Here is a 12,726-nt window from a genome sequence, read left to right on the forward strand (position 1 = left end):
TTGATTTACTTTTACATAATCATTCAACTGGATTGACACAACTTTTTCAATGATTTTGCTAAGAAAGGAAAGGTTAGATATAGGTCGATAATTATTGAGAATTGTGGGATCAAGATTTCTGTTCTTTAATAGTGGTTTAACCATTGCTGTTTTAAAAAAGTTAGGGAATTCACCCAATTGCAGAGACTGATTAACAATCGTTAGAACTTCATTTGCTAATGAGCTCAGAACCTGCTTGAAAAAGCATGTAGGTAAAGGGTCCAGTTCACAAGTAGAGGATTTTAGTGATGAAATCACATCAAGTAGTGTTACCATGTCAACTTCTTTGAAATAAGACATATTAAAGTTAGGCTGAGTAACTGATATAAGGTTTGATAGTCTATTAGTGCTTGTTGCTATGTTCTGCCTTATACTAGTGATCTTGTCCCTAAAAAATATTGCAAACTCATCACATTTTTCAACTGAAACAGTCTCAGGGAAGACACAGGAGGTGGGGTTTACTAGCTGATCAATACTTCTGAACAGGACAGCCGAGTTATTATTTGATGAATTGATTAAGGTAGAGAAATAGTTTTCCCTTGCTGATTTCACTTCACTGTTGTAATTGTGCAATGTTGTTTTATAAATATCAAAATGTACTTGCAATTTTGACCTTCGCCAACGTCTCTCAGCCTGCCTACATTCTTGCCTAAATTTTACAATAGAAGGAGTGTTTCTCCAGGGCATCCTAATTTTACCAGAGATAATTTTAGTTACCTTTGGTGCCACAGCATCAATACAGTTCCTAACTCTGTGTGTGAATGTTTCAACTAGCTCATTCCCATTTTCTGAGAGGGGAGGGAGGGACTGTATCATGTCTGTGAAGGCCACGGCACTGCCAGCACTGAGATAACGCTTGGTTATTGTACGCTTTTCACTGAGTGTTCTAGTAGATAATGACATATTGAAAAATATGCCAAAATGGTCAGAAATTGCAACATCAATAATTTCAGTATTATTAACCTCTATGCTTTTAGAAATGATCAAATCTAAAATGTGGCCATGCTTATGAGTTGGGCCTGATACATGCTGTATGAGATCAAAAGAGTTAAGCATCCTCATGAACTCTGAAGTGATTGGATTTGTGGATATATCCATGTGAATATTAAAATCCCCAGCAATTAAAACATAATCAAAATCAATTAAAATCCTTGAAAGCATTTCTTCAAAATCTTCAAGAAAGTCTGCATGTAGTCTGGGAGGATGATAGATAACAATCAAAAGAACTGAATAAGTACTGTTGAGTTGTACTGCCAGATATTCAAACGTAGGATGTTCCCCTAATGAGATCTGCTTACATCGGAATGCTTTATGGTAAAAACATGCAACACCACCACCTCTCTTATTTACTCTAGAGACATTAAAATAGTTAAAGTCAGGAGGCGAAGCTTCATTTAGCACTATTGCTCCATTGCTATCAAGCCAAGTCTCTGTTAGAAAAAGAAAGTCCAGACAATAATCTTCAATTAATTTAGCTATTATAAAAGTCTTGTTTGTGAGTGAGCGGACGTTTAGTAAGGAGACTTTGAAGACTTGATGTGTTTGATCGGCATCACTTACATCACTTGTGCATTTCACTGGGATCAAATTTTGTTTGTTACAATGTTTTGTGCCCTTGTGTTTTCTTCTGATTACATTTTTATTTCGATTCTGAGAGCCATGCCACCGGCTATTTAAAATAACTGGAATGTAGCACTTACTAGGAGCATGGGTTCCAGTGTGTCAGACCTGAGTCACTGAGTGTGCAGGAGAAGTAAGTGAGTTCCTACAAGACTGCAGACTGTAGTGTTGCGGAACCTCATCAATCTCCTGGAGTTTACCTCTGAGACTGTGGACAGATTCTCTGACAGGAGATGGTGGGCTCCTTTGACTGACATTACTGACGTTACTGCTGGCGGTTGGGTGCAGGTTCCGCATGTGAGTGATTCCATACATTAGATTATCCACAAGCATTTGAGTCCCAGCCCTGTTAGGGTGAAGCTGATCCGGTTTAAAAAGCTCAGGACGACTCCAAAAGATGTTGAAATTGTCAATGAAGTTTACCTTCCGATGAGCACAGGCTGTAGTGAGCCAGCTGTTTAGAGCCAGCAGTCTGGTAAAGTGACCACTGCCTCGACGTGCAGTAGGTATTGGTCCAGAAATGAACACTTCGCACTGGGAAAACTCCAGAATGTCGAGCAGATGGTTAAAATCCTGTTTCAGAATCTCAGACTGTTGTTTGTAAACATCGCTAGAGCCGACATGCACAATCAGTCTTTCCGTAGCTGGATGGTCTTGCAATATGCGTGGAATCATGGGTATCACTTCACAGACAGTAACACGAGGAAAGCAAAAGGCCTTAATACTGTTGCTCCATACATCTCTGATAACTGAGTCCCCAATCAGCAGCGTTTTGGGCTGTGGCGGTGTTCCTCGTCTCCTTTCACCGTTAATGCCTCGGCGGCTAACATGGTTAGCATCCCGATGGCCAACATGGTTAGCACACCGATTGCTAACATGGTTAGCATCCCGATGGCAAACCCTATTAGCATGCTCATTAGTTAGCTGTCGACTGGCACGGATTGCAGGCTGGTGGTTGGGACGACTCTTAGCATGCTTGTTAGCATGCTGCCGGCTAACACAGTTGGCAGCCTGGTGGTTGGTCCGCGAATGGCCAGAGTTATTTGCATGCTGTTGCTGTTGCTTAGCAGCCAGACTGGAGTTGGTTCTGTGATGCTGATTGGGGTGTGTTTGATGTCCTTGATGTCCTGGAGAGGGAGGCAGTATGTTGTGGTCAGACTGCTCTATTCCTGCTACTCCAGTTGAGGAGAGAGCTTCATATCTGTTATCTAAAGGAATGTTCTGTTCTGAAGATAGCTGCTTGCCATCGCTGCTGTGCTGGTTTCTGCAACGTCCCTTCCCCCGAACAAGAGTCCAGCCCTTATCATTGTTGTTGTTAATGGGATTAGGAGTTGAGGCCAAGATGAGCTTAGGCTTTGCCCCCAGTACATCCCAGCGACAATGCAGAGAAACGTCTCTTTCTTTGCCAGTTACAGGGACGGTTTTATCAGCAGCTTGTGTGGCAAGAATCGAGTCCAGATATTCCTCATCCTCCCTTATAGAATGTAAGGTATGGATTCTTTCCTGAAGTTCCGCCACCCTCTGAGACAGTTTGATACACTCAGAGCAAATAGATGATGTGGAAGCATGAGCCATAATCGAGGCAATATCAAGAGAACTGGGCACACAAGGCTCAAATATCCAAGTTAAAAATCAAGTGCAAAATAAACACCCAAGAAGTTCTGGCAGGTATTTCACAGCTGGGAAAGTATCAGTTACTGATAGAACGGTGCACTAAAACCACTAACTCACAAGGTTGAGGCACAAAAACAGTTCACTCGCAGTGTCGGACTGTCGGAGTATCAAAAATGCTAAATTATCCTTTACAGATAAATGTAAAAAGCTTACCAAGTGAAGTAATGAGTAATGGATCCTTTTAACTTGTAAAAATAACTTAACTTGTAGTTATAACTCCAATAAATGAAAAAACAGTAAAGGACAGGCAGAGCTGGCAGAAAAGCGTCTGTACAGGAGGAAAGCAGGAAGAAATTATAGGCGCTTTTGTAGGAACTTTGCGGATGTTATTTGTCCACTAACCAAGTTGTTAAGCCCTTCTTGTCCATTTGTTTGGAATGATGCTTGTGATCACGCTTTTAACAGTGTCAAGGTTTTGTTGTCTTCTGCACCGGTTTTGTCTGCCCCTGATTTTACTAGGCCATTCCAGTTGGAGGTGGACGCAAGTGATCTCGGTGCCGGAGCAGTACTACTCCAGACTGACGACACCGGTCTACAACATCGTGTCTGTTTTTATTCCCACAAGTTTACGGACTATCAACGACGGTATTCCACCATCGAGAAGGAGACTCTGGCGTTGCTTTTAGCCATAGGCCTACAGCACTTTGATGTATATGTGGGATCTACTCCTTCTCCTGTTATTGTCTATACGGACCATAACCCCCTTGTCTTTCTCTCGAGGATGCATAATAAGAACCAACGTTTAATGCGCTGGGCTCTTCTCATCCAGGATTACAACCTCGTCATTCAGCACAAGAAGGGGATGGACAATGTTGTTGCAGACGCCCTGTCGCGGGCTGTCGGTTGAGTGTCTGTTTTGATTATGTGAACACAATGTATTACTGATGTGTTATCTTTTTGGGTGGGGGTGTTACGGGCATCTGTGTTACCAAGTTAGACTTGTTAAGTCGGATTGCTTACTGCTGCGTCTCGTTTGGCACCGGCCAATGGTTGTGTGTCTAGGCTCTCTAACGGGGCGTGGTATGGGTCTTAAAATCGGGACAGCGCGCACTGGTAAGATAGACTTTCAGACTTGCAGACTTTGAGACTTGCAGACAGACTCGCAGAGCCTCGTAGAGAGCTTGTGACCATGTGCGTTATGAGTTGTGAGAACATTTTATTGTAAAACGCGCTAAGAGCGTTTACTTGCCAGGTTTCCATCTAGAGTTGTGAAATCCTTTTAATCCCTTCACAGCAGGGGAGTGGGCTACATGGACCCTACCAAGCCCTGTGAAATTTTTCGCTTCTCTAGGAGCTCTAGTGTTAATTGTAGCTCAACGCGTAGACTATGACCAACTGTCGTGAGTAAGGAGATTTTATGGACGCGCCAAGAGACGTGATTCTAGTAGCGCGTGACGAGTATAGAGATGGGCATGTTGACGGCAAATAGATTGAGATACGTTATTGTTTTGTTTGGTTGGTGTTTGTATGTGATGTTTTTGGTTTGTATGTTCTTATAAGTGGACAGTTTAGTTGGGCCCTTACATTACATCCACTATTTTTTCCTTTGGCACGGTCCTCAGTCCACTTATAAGAAGTTTATTTGTTTGTCTGTTGTCCAACACAAAGTAAAGCGTGGCAATTGAAACCTTTGTGTCTGTGTCCTAGTTCTAACAGTTCACCTTCACCCCTCCGTGTCTTTCGCCCCTACCTAGACAGGGGCGGGTCGTAACAGTATTATATAACCAGAGATCATGGACATTACACTCATTACTGTATATAACCAGAGATCATGGACATTACACTCACTACTGTATCATATAACCAGAGATCATGAACATTACACTCACTACTGTATCATATAACCAGAGATCATGGACATTACATTCATTATTGTATATAACCAGAGATCATGGATATTACACTCACTACTGTATCATATAACCAGAGATCATGGACATTACACTCACTACTGTATCATATAACCAGAGATCATGGACATTACACTCATCACTGTATATAACCAGAGATCATGGACATTACACTCACTACTGTATTATATAACCAGAGATCATGGACATTACACTCATTATTGTATATAACCAGAGATCATGAACATTACACTCACTACTGTATCATATAACCAGAGATCATGGACATTACATTCATTATTGTATATAACCAGAGATCATGGATATTACACTCACTACTGTATCATATAACCAGAGATCATGGACATTACATTCATTATTGTATATAACCAGAGATCATGGATATTACACTCACTACTGTATCATATAACCAGAGATCATGGACATTACACTCACTACTGTATCATATAACCAGAGATCATGGACATTACACTCATCACTGTATATAACCAGAGATCATGGACATTACACTCACTACTGTATTATATAACCAGAGATCATGGACATTACATTCATTATTGTATATAACCAGAGATCATGGATATTACACTCACTACTGTATCATATAACCAGAGATCATGGATCACCCTGTGGATATTACACTCACTAATCAGCAGCGATCCCATAACAACTTTGGAAAGGGATGATGCTATTTTTAAAAAGTTTGTAGTAGAAACACTCAATACACATTATGATCACAACAGGCTTTTTGTCACAAGTAAACCCGTTAATGTTCATGCACCATCGTTGTTGCTTTTTACAAAGTAGCGACAACTGGGGTTACATTTCACTGGGGTTACATTTACAGTTCTATATATTTGGTTAGTCTAGATTCATGCAATACGTTGTAATATTGGGATCTGACAAACCAGGCTTGTTCTTTTTCTTCTACTAATAATATAATTAACCTGGCATGTGTGCAGAAATGTGCGTTCTACATTTTAAAGTACAGTATTTCTCAAAGAAAGTTGTATTTGCACTACAAAGTATTTTACAGAGTATAAGTGTCTAACTCTGGGTATGTTAACTCTGAGTTGACTAAAACCCGGAGTTTTCAGTTCCAGAAAGCAGTGTCAGTTGCTATATCAACTTACGCTCTGAAACTAACCTGCTTGCTGGAAGGTTTACTTAAACCTAAACCCGAGTTACAAACACGTGTCATCACGACATGTCCTTTACTTGAGGATCTTGAAGCTCAGTTTATTTGCCAAGCTCTTCATCTGGAAAGCGTTATAAAACCCTGAATAGACATAGGCATACTATCATTTTCAGATGATTTTCTTTTTTTTCAGCACAATCCATTACTTACTTTAGTAACAGGGGATGCGGAACATGTCAGTAAAGGCTCTGTCGGTCTGTCCGAAAAGTAATGCGAAAACGTGCCATATTTTGTCAATTGTGATTTTTAATTGTGATCAAACCCACAACCCTCCAGCCACAAGACCAGTTCCCAAACCAGCTGACCATGACTGACATTAAAACCAGCCAGTTATGGACATTTAGGGCAACACGGTGGCTTGGTGGTTAGCACGTTTGCCTCTCAGCACTGGGGTCTTGGGTTCAAGTCCCTATCTGAGTGGAGTTTCCATGTTCTCCCCGTGTCTGCGTGGGTTTCCTCCGGGGTCTCCGGTTTCCTCCCACAGTCCAAAAACATGGAGATTAGGTAAATTGGCATTCCCTGATTCCCTGACAAAAATTCTCCCTGACTGTGTGTCTGTCTCTTCATGTCCATTAAAAAGCAGTTGTCTGAATGTGTGTGTGCTTGTATGCCCAGTGGTGGATGGTGCTCTGCCACTAGGGTCTGTCCTCTCCCCCCTGCACCCCATTCAGTCCCCCAGGGCGCTGTGGATCCCAGTTGAGAGTACGCTGTGCGCAATTGGCTGCCGCTTCTCGCCGGTGTGTGATTGGGTGTGTAAGAGTTGTATCTGTATAAAAATTGTAAAGCGACCTTGGGTTCTAGAAAGGCGCTATACAAGTTGAACAATTCATTCATTCATTCATCAAAGAGAAATTCCACAACATCGTAGGTTTGTCTTTGATTAACACAGACAATAAATAAATTACGCAAAGGAGAAGCAATATGTAATGAACTTCATTCCATTTAATTTTTTAGGATTTCCTAGAGTCATTGGTGCATTGATGGAACCCACATAGGCTACCTATTACAGCACCATTAGAACATGAAGTCGATTACACAAACAGAAAATCCATCCCTAGCATTAATGTACAGGTACTAACCTTTATAACACTTAATGAATAATGTAATTATCTTTAATGGTAACAAAAATAATGTAGCTATTGTAACTGACCATTCTCCTCCCTATCAAGATCATGTGATGATTCCCACCTCATCACAAATGTTGAATTCAGATCAAATCAAATCAAATCAAATTTGTATAGCGCTTTTCACAACACATGTTGTCACAAAGCGCTTTACAGGATTTACAAGGTTAACAATACTATGGGTCCAAATCCCAAATGAGCAAGCCAAAGGCGACAGTGGCAAGGAAAAACTCCCTAGATGGTGGGGAATAGGAAGAAACCTTGGGAGGACCAAGACTCAAAAGGGAACCCATCCTCCATTGGGCGGCCCGTTAACACACAAATTACACATAAACAAATTATACAGATGAATACACAAGTCACAAACAAATCACACAATCAGGCTAAGTATAAGGTAACTAGAATGAAAGTTCTGATGGCCAGGGTTCCACACTGTACAACACATTTGAACAGTGTAGGCCTGTGGTAGTTTTGCTATGTGTTGTTCACATGCAGTGTAATAGTTAAATCATTGCAAACCCTAGTGCAATTATAGGACACTATGACAGCTACCTTCATGGAAACAGAGGGTATCCCTTCCTGCCCTATACCTCATGACTCCCTATTCAGATCCTGCACCTGGACCACAGTCCCACTACAATCAGGCCCACAGTAAAACCAGGGCAAGAATTTAAATGACCCTAGGAATCCTCAAGGTGTTCAGGTAAATTATATTTGTGTCTGACACAAAAGTCATTTTAGGCTGTAGGACATCCTGGATACAGCAACCAACTAACCAACCAGTCTGTAAAAAACAACCTTTAATGTGTGAGCAATACATGTCTTTAAAAGCAACGACATATTTACATATATCATGTAAATGAGATCCGACGCATTAAATCTAGCAAGCAAGCTAGCTAAAATAGACGGAGCCTGAAAAAGTAGCGAAAACTAAAAACTAAATATACATCTAAATACTGTGCTAAAATACATTCTAAGCTTTACAGTACAGTTAATTGCAACCAGTTTTACAAAGATAAGTTTAGCTAGAGAAACAAAACCAAAACCCAAATGTTATAAACTTGTACACGTCGAGTAAAGGCGACAGCAGCAGATTAATGCGTAATGATTTCGCGCATGCGCAATATTGGGGGAACAGACCGTAACCGTAAACAGGTTTAAAGTGAAAGTGAAACTTCCAGCTGCTACATTTTTAGTGGAACAGGGGAATCAAAATGTATTTAGGAAAGAAAGACGGTGAGTATCTGAATCTAATACTTTAAAGTTATTTAAGAATATGAACCTGCATTATACACAGAAGTTTAACAGAATGTAGTTTAAAAAGTTAAAGGTTATAGGTACTATTTTGTTGCAGTAGCTAGTAGCTAGTAGGAAAAATAGTCGAACAAACGTAGTCTGACTCACCATAGCTAAACTAAAGTATTCTAAGAAATTCCACCGAATCGAAATGTTTCCATGTATTTTGTTTACACGAGTTGTATAAAAATACACTTAGATGTGTATATTTGTCAATTTATTTAAAGCGCCTAGGTTTATTTAACATTGGCCTAGGTTACGTGTTTTAATCTCAAACGAGTTTCTCTCTTTATAAAATGGTTAACACTGCTTCCATGGTAATAGAATAACTGTTGAAAAATTTTTAACTGACGTATACACAGGACGTGCACCGCAACATCTTAAACGGAGGTGTTGTGGAGTTTCTGGAAATTAACACATGGGACCTCTCAGGGCCGGAGTGGGCCACTTTTTCAGCCCGGGAGTTTCATGCCCAAATCCGGCCCAAAATTATATTTCCTTCCCAATCGGCCCAAACTAGAGATTGACATGAGCCGGCCCATCGGGAATCCTCCCGAATCTCCCGATTAGCCACTCCGGCTCTGGGACCTCTATAAAAACGTTAATTACAAGTAAATGTGTTGATCAGATAAGGAAACGAGTTTCACTCGAAGTCGACACACAACTTTACACTCTCCGCCGTGTGAGTGTGGGTGTGTCAGTGCGCACGCACGCCCTCTGGTGGCTTTCAGGCTCACTCAACGTGACATTAACAATATGCCAGCGGTCATTAAAGTATTTTATGAAGAAGTCTTTATTTTTATATAGAAGCTGCAATTGCCTGCATTAATTTTATTATCTGAAAGCCCAAGGTCTTCAGGCGGCATTTTGAAGCAGTAGCAATGTTTATGAAAAAATAATGAAGCATATCTGATTCATAATAACTATGTGAATGGCAGGGACTGCGAAATAAAAAAAAAGCGATCACGCCAAGTCTCAGGGAAAAAAGAGGATTTAGGAGGAAGTAGAAATGTGAGTGTTCTACTGAGTTCAGGTATTGATGATGTAGGAATGTGAGTGTTCTACTGTGTTCAGGTAAGGCTGACGTAGGGAATTTGACTGAGAAATTGAGCTGCTCTTCCGTTTGTTTTATGTGGCCAACTTGAATATAACTTACACTTAATAAATAAGAAGGACCAAAATATTTGCTAGAATTACTGTACTGTTTGACATATTTCTATAATTTCTTAATAATTAATGTAAAATACACATTGTATCAATAGACATACGTACATATTAAATTACATGTCCACTGTTTAAACACATATTATTTTATTTTGGTATTAATATCTTTTTTATTGTATGCTTTAGTCTGATTAAAGGTAACAGATTAGACTCACCTGATCCCAGTTGTGTGTCTATGAAGAGTGACTGGTCAATGGAGCCTCCACATCACTTCAGAGAAGGAGAGAATCCTACTGATCTTAGGTAATTATGTAAGAATGTGAGTGTTGTACTGAGTTCAGGTAATTATGTAGAAATGTGAGTGTTCTACTGAGTTCAGGTAATGATGATGTAGGAATGTGAGTGTTGTACTGAGTTCAGGTAATGATGTATGAATGTGAGTGTTCTACTGAGTTCAGGTAACGATGATGTATGAATGTGAGTGTTGTACTGAGTACAGGTAATGATGATGTAGGAATGTGAGTGTTGTACTGAGTTCAGGTAATGATGAGTATGAATGTGAGTGTTGTCCTGAGTTCAGGTAATGATGATGTAGGAATGTGAGTGTTGTCCTGAGTTCAGGTAATGATGATGTAGGAATGTGAGTGTTGTCCTGAGTTCAGGTAATGATGAGTATGAATGTGAGTGTTGTACTGAGTTCAGGTATTGATGATGTAGGAATGCGAGTGTTCTGAGTTCAGGTAGTGGTTATATAGGAATGTGAGTGTTATACTGAGTTCAGGTAATGATGATGTAGGAATGTGAGTGTTGTACTGAGTTCAGGTATTAATGATATAGGAATGTGAGTGTTCTACTGAGTTCAGGTAATGATGTATGAATGTGAGTGTTCTACTGAGTTCACGTAATGATGATGTATGAATGTGAGTGTTCTACTGAGTACAGGTAATGATGATGTATGAATGTGAGTGTTGTACTGAGTTCAGGTATTGATGATGTATGAATGTGAGTGTTGTACTGAGTTCAGGTATTGATGATGTAGGAATGTGAGTGTGGTACTGAGTTCAGGTATTGATGATGTAGGAATGTGAGTGTTCTGAGTTCAGGTAGTGGTTATATAGGAATGTCAGTGTTCTGCTGATCACAGGTATTGATGATGTAGGAATGTGAGTGTTCTACTGTGTTCAGGTAAGGCTGACGTAGGGAATTTGACTGAGAAATTGAGCTGCTCTTACGTTTGTTTTATGTGGCCAACTTGAATATAACTTACACTTAATAAATAAGAAGGACCAAAATATTTGCTAGAATTACTGTACTGTTTGACATATTTCTATAATTTCTTAACAATGAATGTAAAATACACATTGTATCAATAGACATACGTACATATTAAATTACATGTCCACTGTTTAAACACACATTATTATTTTATTTTGGTATTAATATCTTTTTTATTGTATGCTTTAGTCTGATTAAGGGTAACAGATTAGACTCACCTGATCCCAGTTGTGTGTCTATGAAGAGTGACTGGTCAATGGAGCCTCCACATCACTTCAGTGAAGGAGAGAATCCTACTGATCTTAGGTAATTATGTAAGAATGTGAGTGTTGTACTGAGTTCAGGTAATTATGTAGAAATGTGAGTGTTATACTGAGTTCAGGTAATGATGATGTATGAATGTGAGTGTTGTACTGAGTTCAGGTATTGATGATGTAGGAATGTGAGTGTTGTACTGAGTTCAGGTATTGATGATGTAGGAATGTGAGTGTTGTACTGAGTTCAGGTATTAATGATATAGGAATGTGAGTGTTCTACTGAGTTCAGGTAATGATGTATGAATGTGAGTGTTGTACTGAGTACAGGTAATGATGATGTAAGAATGTGAGTGTTGTACTGAGTTCAGGTAATGATGAGTATGAATGTGAGTGTTGTACTGAGTTCAGGTAATGATAATGTATGAATGTGAGTGTTGTACTGAGTTCAGGTAATGATGATGTACGAATGTGAGTGTTCTACTGAATACAGGTAATGATGATGTAGGAATGTGAGTGTTGTACTGAGTTCAGGTATTGATGATGTAGGAATGTGAGTATTCTGAGTTCAGGTAGTGGTTATATAGGAATGTGAGTGTTCTACTGAGTTCAGGTAATGATGATGTATGAATGTGAGCGTTCTACTGAGTACAGGTAATGATGATGTAGGAATGTAAGTCTTGTACTGAGTTCAGGTAATGATGAGTATGAATGTGAGTCTTGTACTGAGTTCAGGTATTGATGATGTAGGAATGTGAGTGTTCTACTGAGTACAGATAATGATGATGTAGGAATGTGAGTCTTGTACTGAGTTCAGGTAATGATGAGTATGAATGTGAGTCTTGTACTGAGTTCAGGTAATGATGATGTACGAATGTGAGTGTTCTACTGAGTACAGATAATGATGATGTAGGAATGTGAGTGTTGTACTGAGTTCAGGTAATGATGATGTAGGAATGTGAGTGTTCTACTGAGTTCAGGTAATGATGATGTAGGAATGTGAGTGTTGTACCGAGTTCAGGTAATGATGATGTATGAATGTGAGTGTTCTACTGAGTACAGGTAATGATGATGTAGAAATGTGAGTGTTCTACTGAGTTCAGGTAATGATGATGTAGGAATGTGAGTCTTGTACTGAGTTCAGGTATTGATGATGTAGGAATGTGAGTGTTCTGAGTTCAGGTAGTGGTTATATAGGAATGTGAGTGTTC

The 12,726-nt window shown here is 39.8% G+C and overlaps 1 protein-coding gene across 7 annotated transcripts in view; it reads left to right on the plus strand.

Annotated features, from left to right (window-relative positions):
* The first annotated feature begins 8,668 nt into the window (after window positions 1-8,668).
* Window positions 8,669-12,726, plus strand: part of LOC143481733 (NACHT, LRR and PYD domains-containing protein 3-like) — a 77,431-nt gene continuing 73,373 nt past the window's right edge. For 5 of the 7 annotated variants that reach the window (XM_076979839.1, XM_076979840.1, XM_076979841.1 and 2 more), the window contains exons 1-3: window positions 8,672-8,762; window positions 10,173-10,289; window positions 11,451-11,567. In XM_076979839.1, the coding sequence (XP_076835954.1) occupies window positions 10,222-10,289; window positions 11,451-11,567 (185 nt within the window). In that variant the 5' untranslated portion in view covers window positions 8,672-8,762; window positions 10,173-10,221. Of the gene's footprint in view, window positions 8,763-10,172; window positions 10,290-11,450; window positions 11,568-12,726 lie in introns of those variants that run through there. The other 2 variants (XM_076979842.1, XM_076979843.1) reach the window with 2 other exon arrangements.

This window comes from Brachyhypopomus gauderio, chromosome 18 (genome assembly GCF_052324685.1).
Source record: "Brachyhypopomus gauderio isolate BG-103 chromosome 18, BGAUD_0.2, whole genome shotgun sequence".
Lineage (NCBI taxonomy): Eukaryota > Metazoa > Chordata > Actinopteri > Gymnotiformes > Hypopomidae > Brachyhypopomus > Brachyhypopomus gauderio.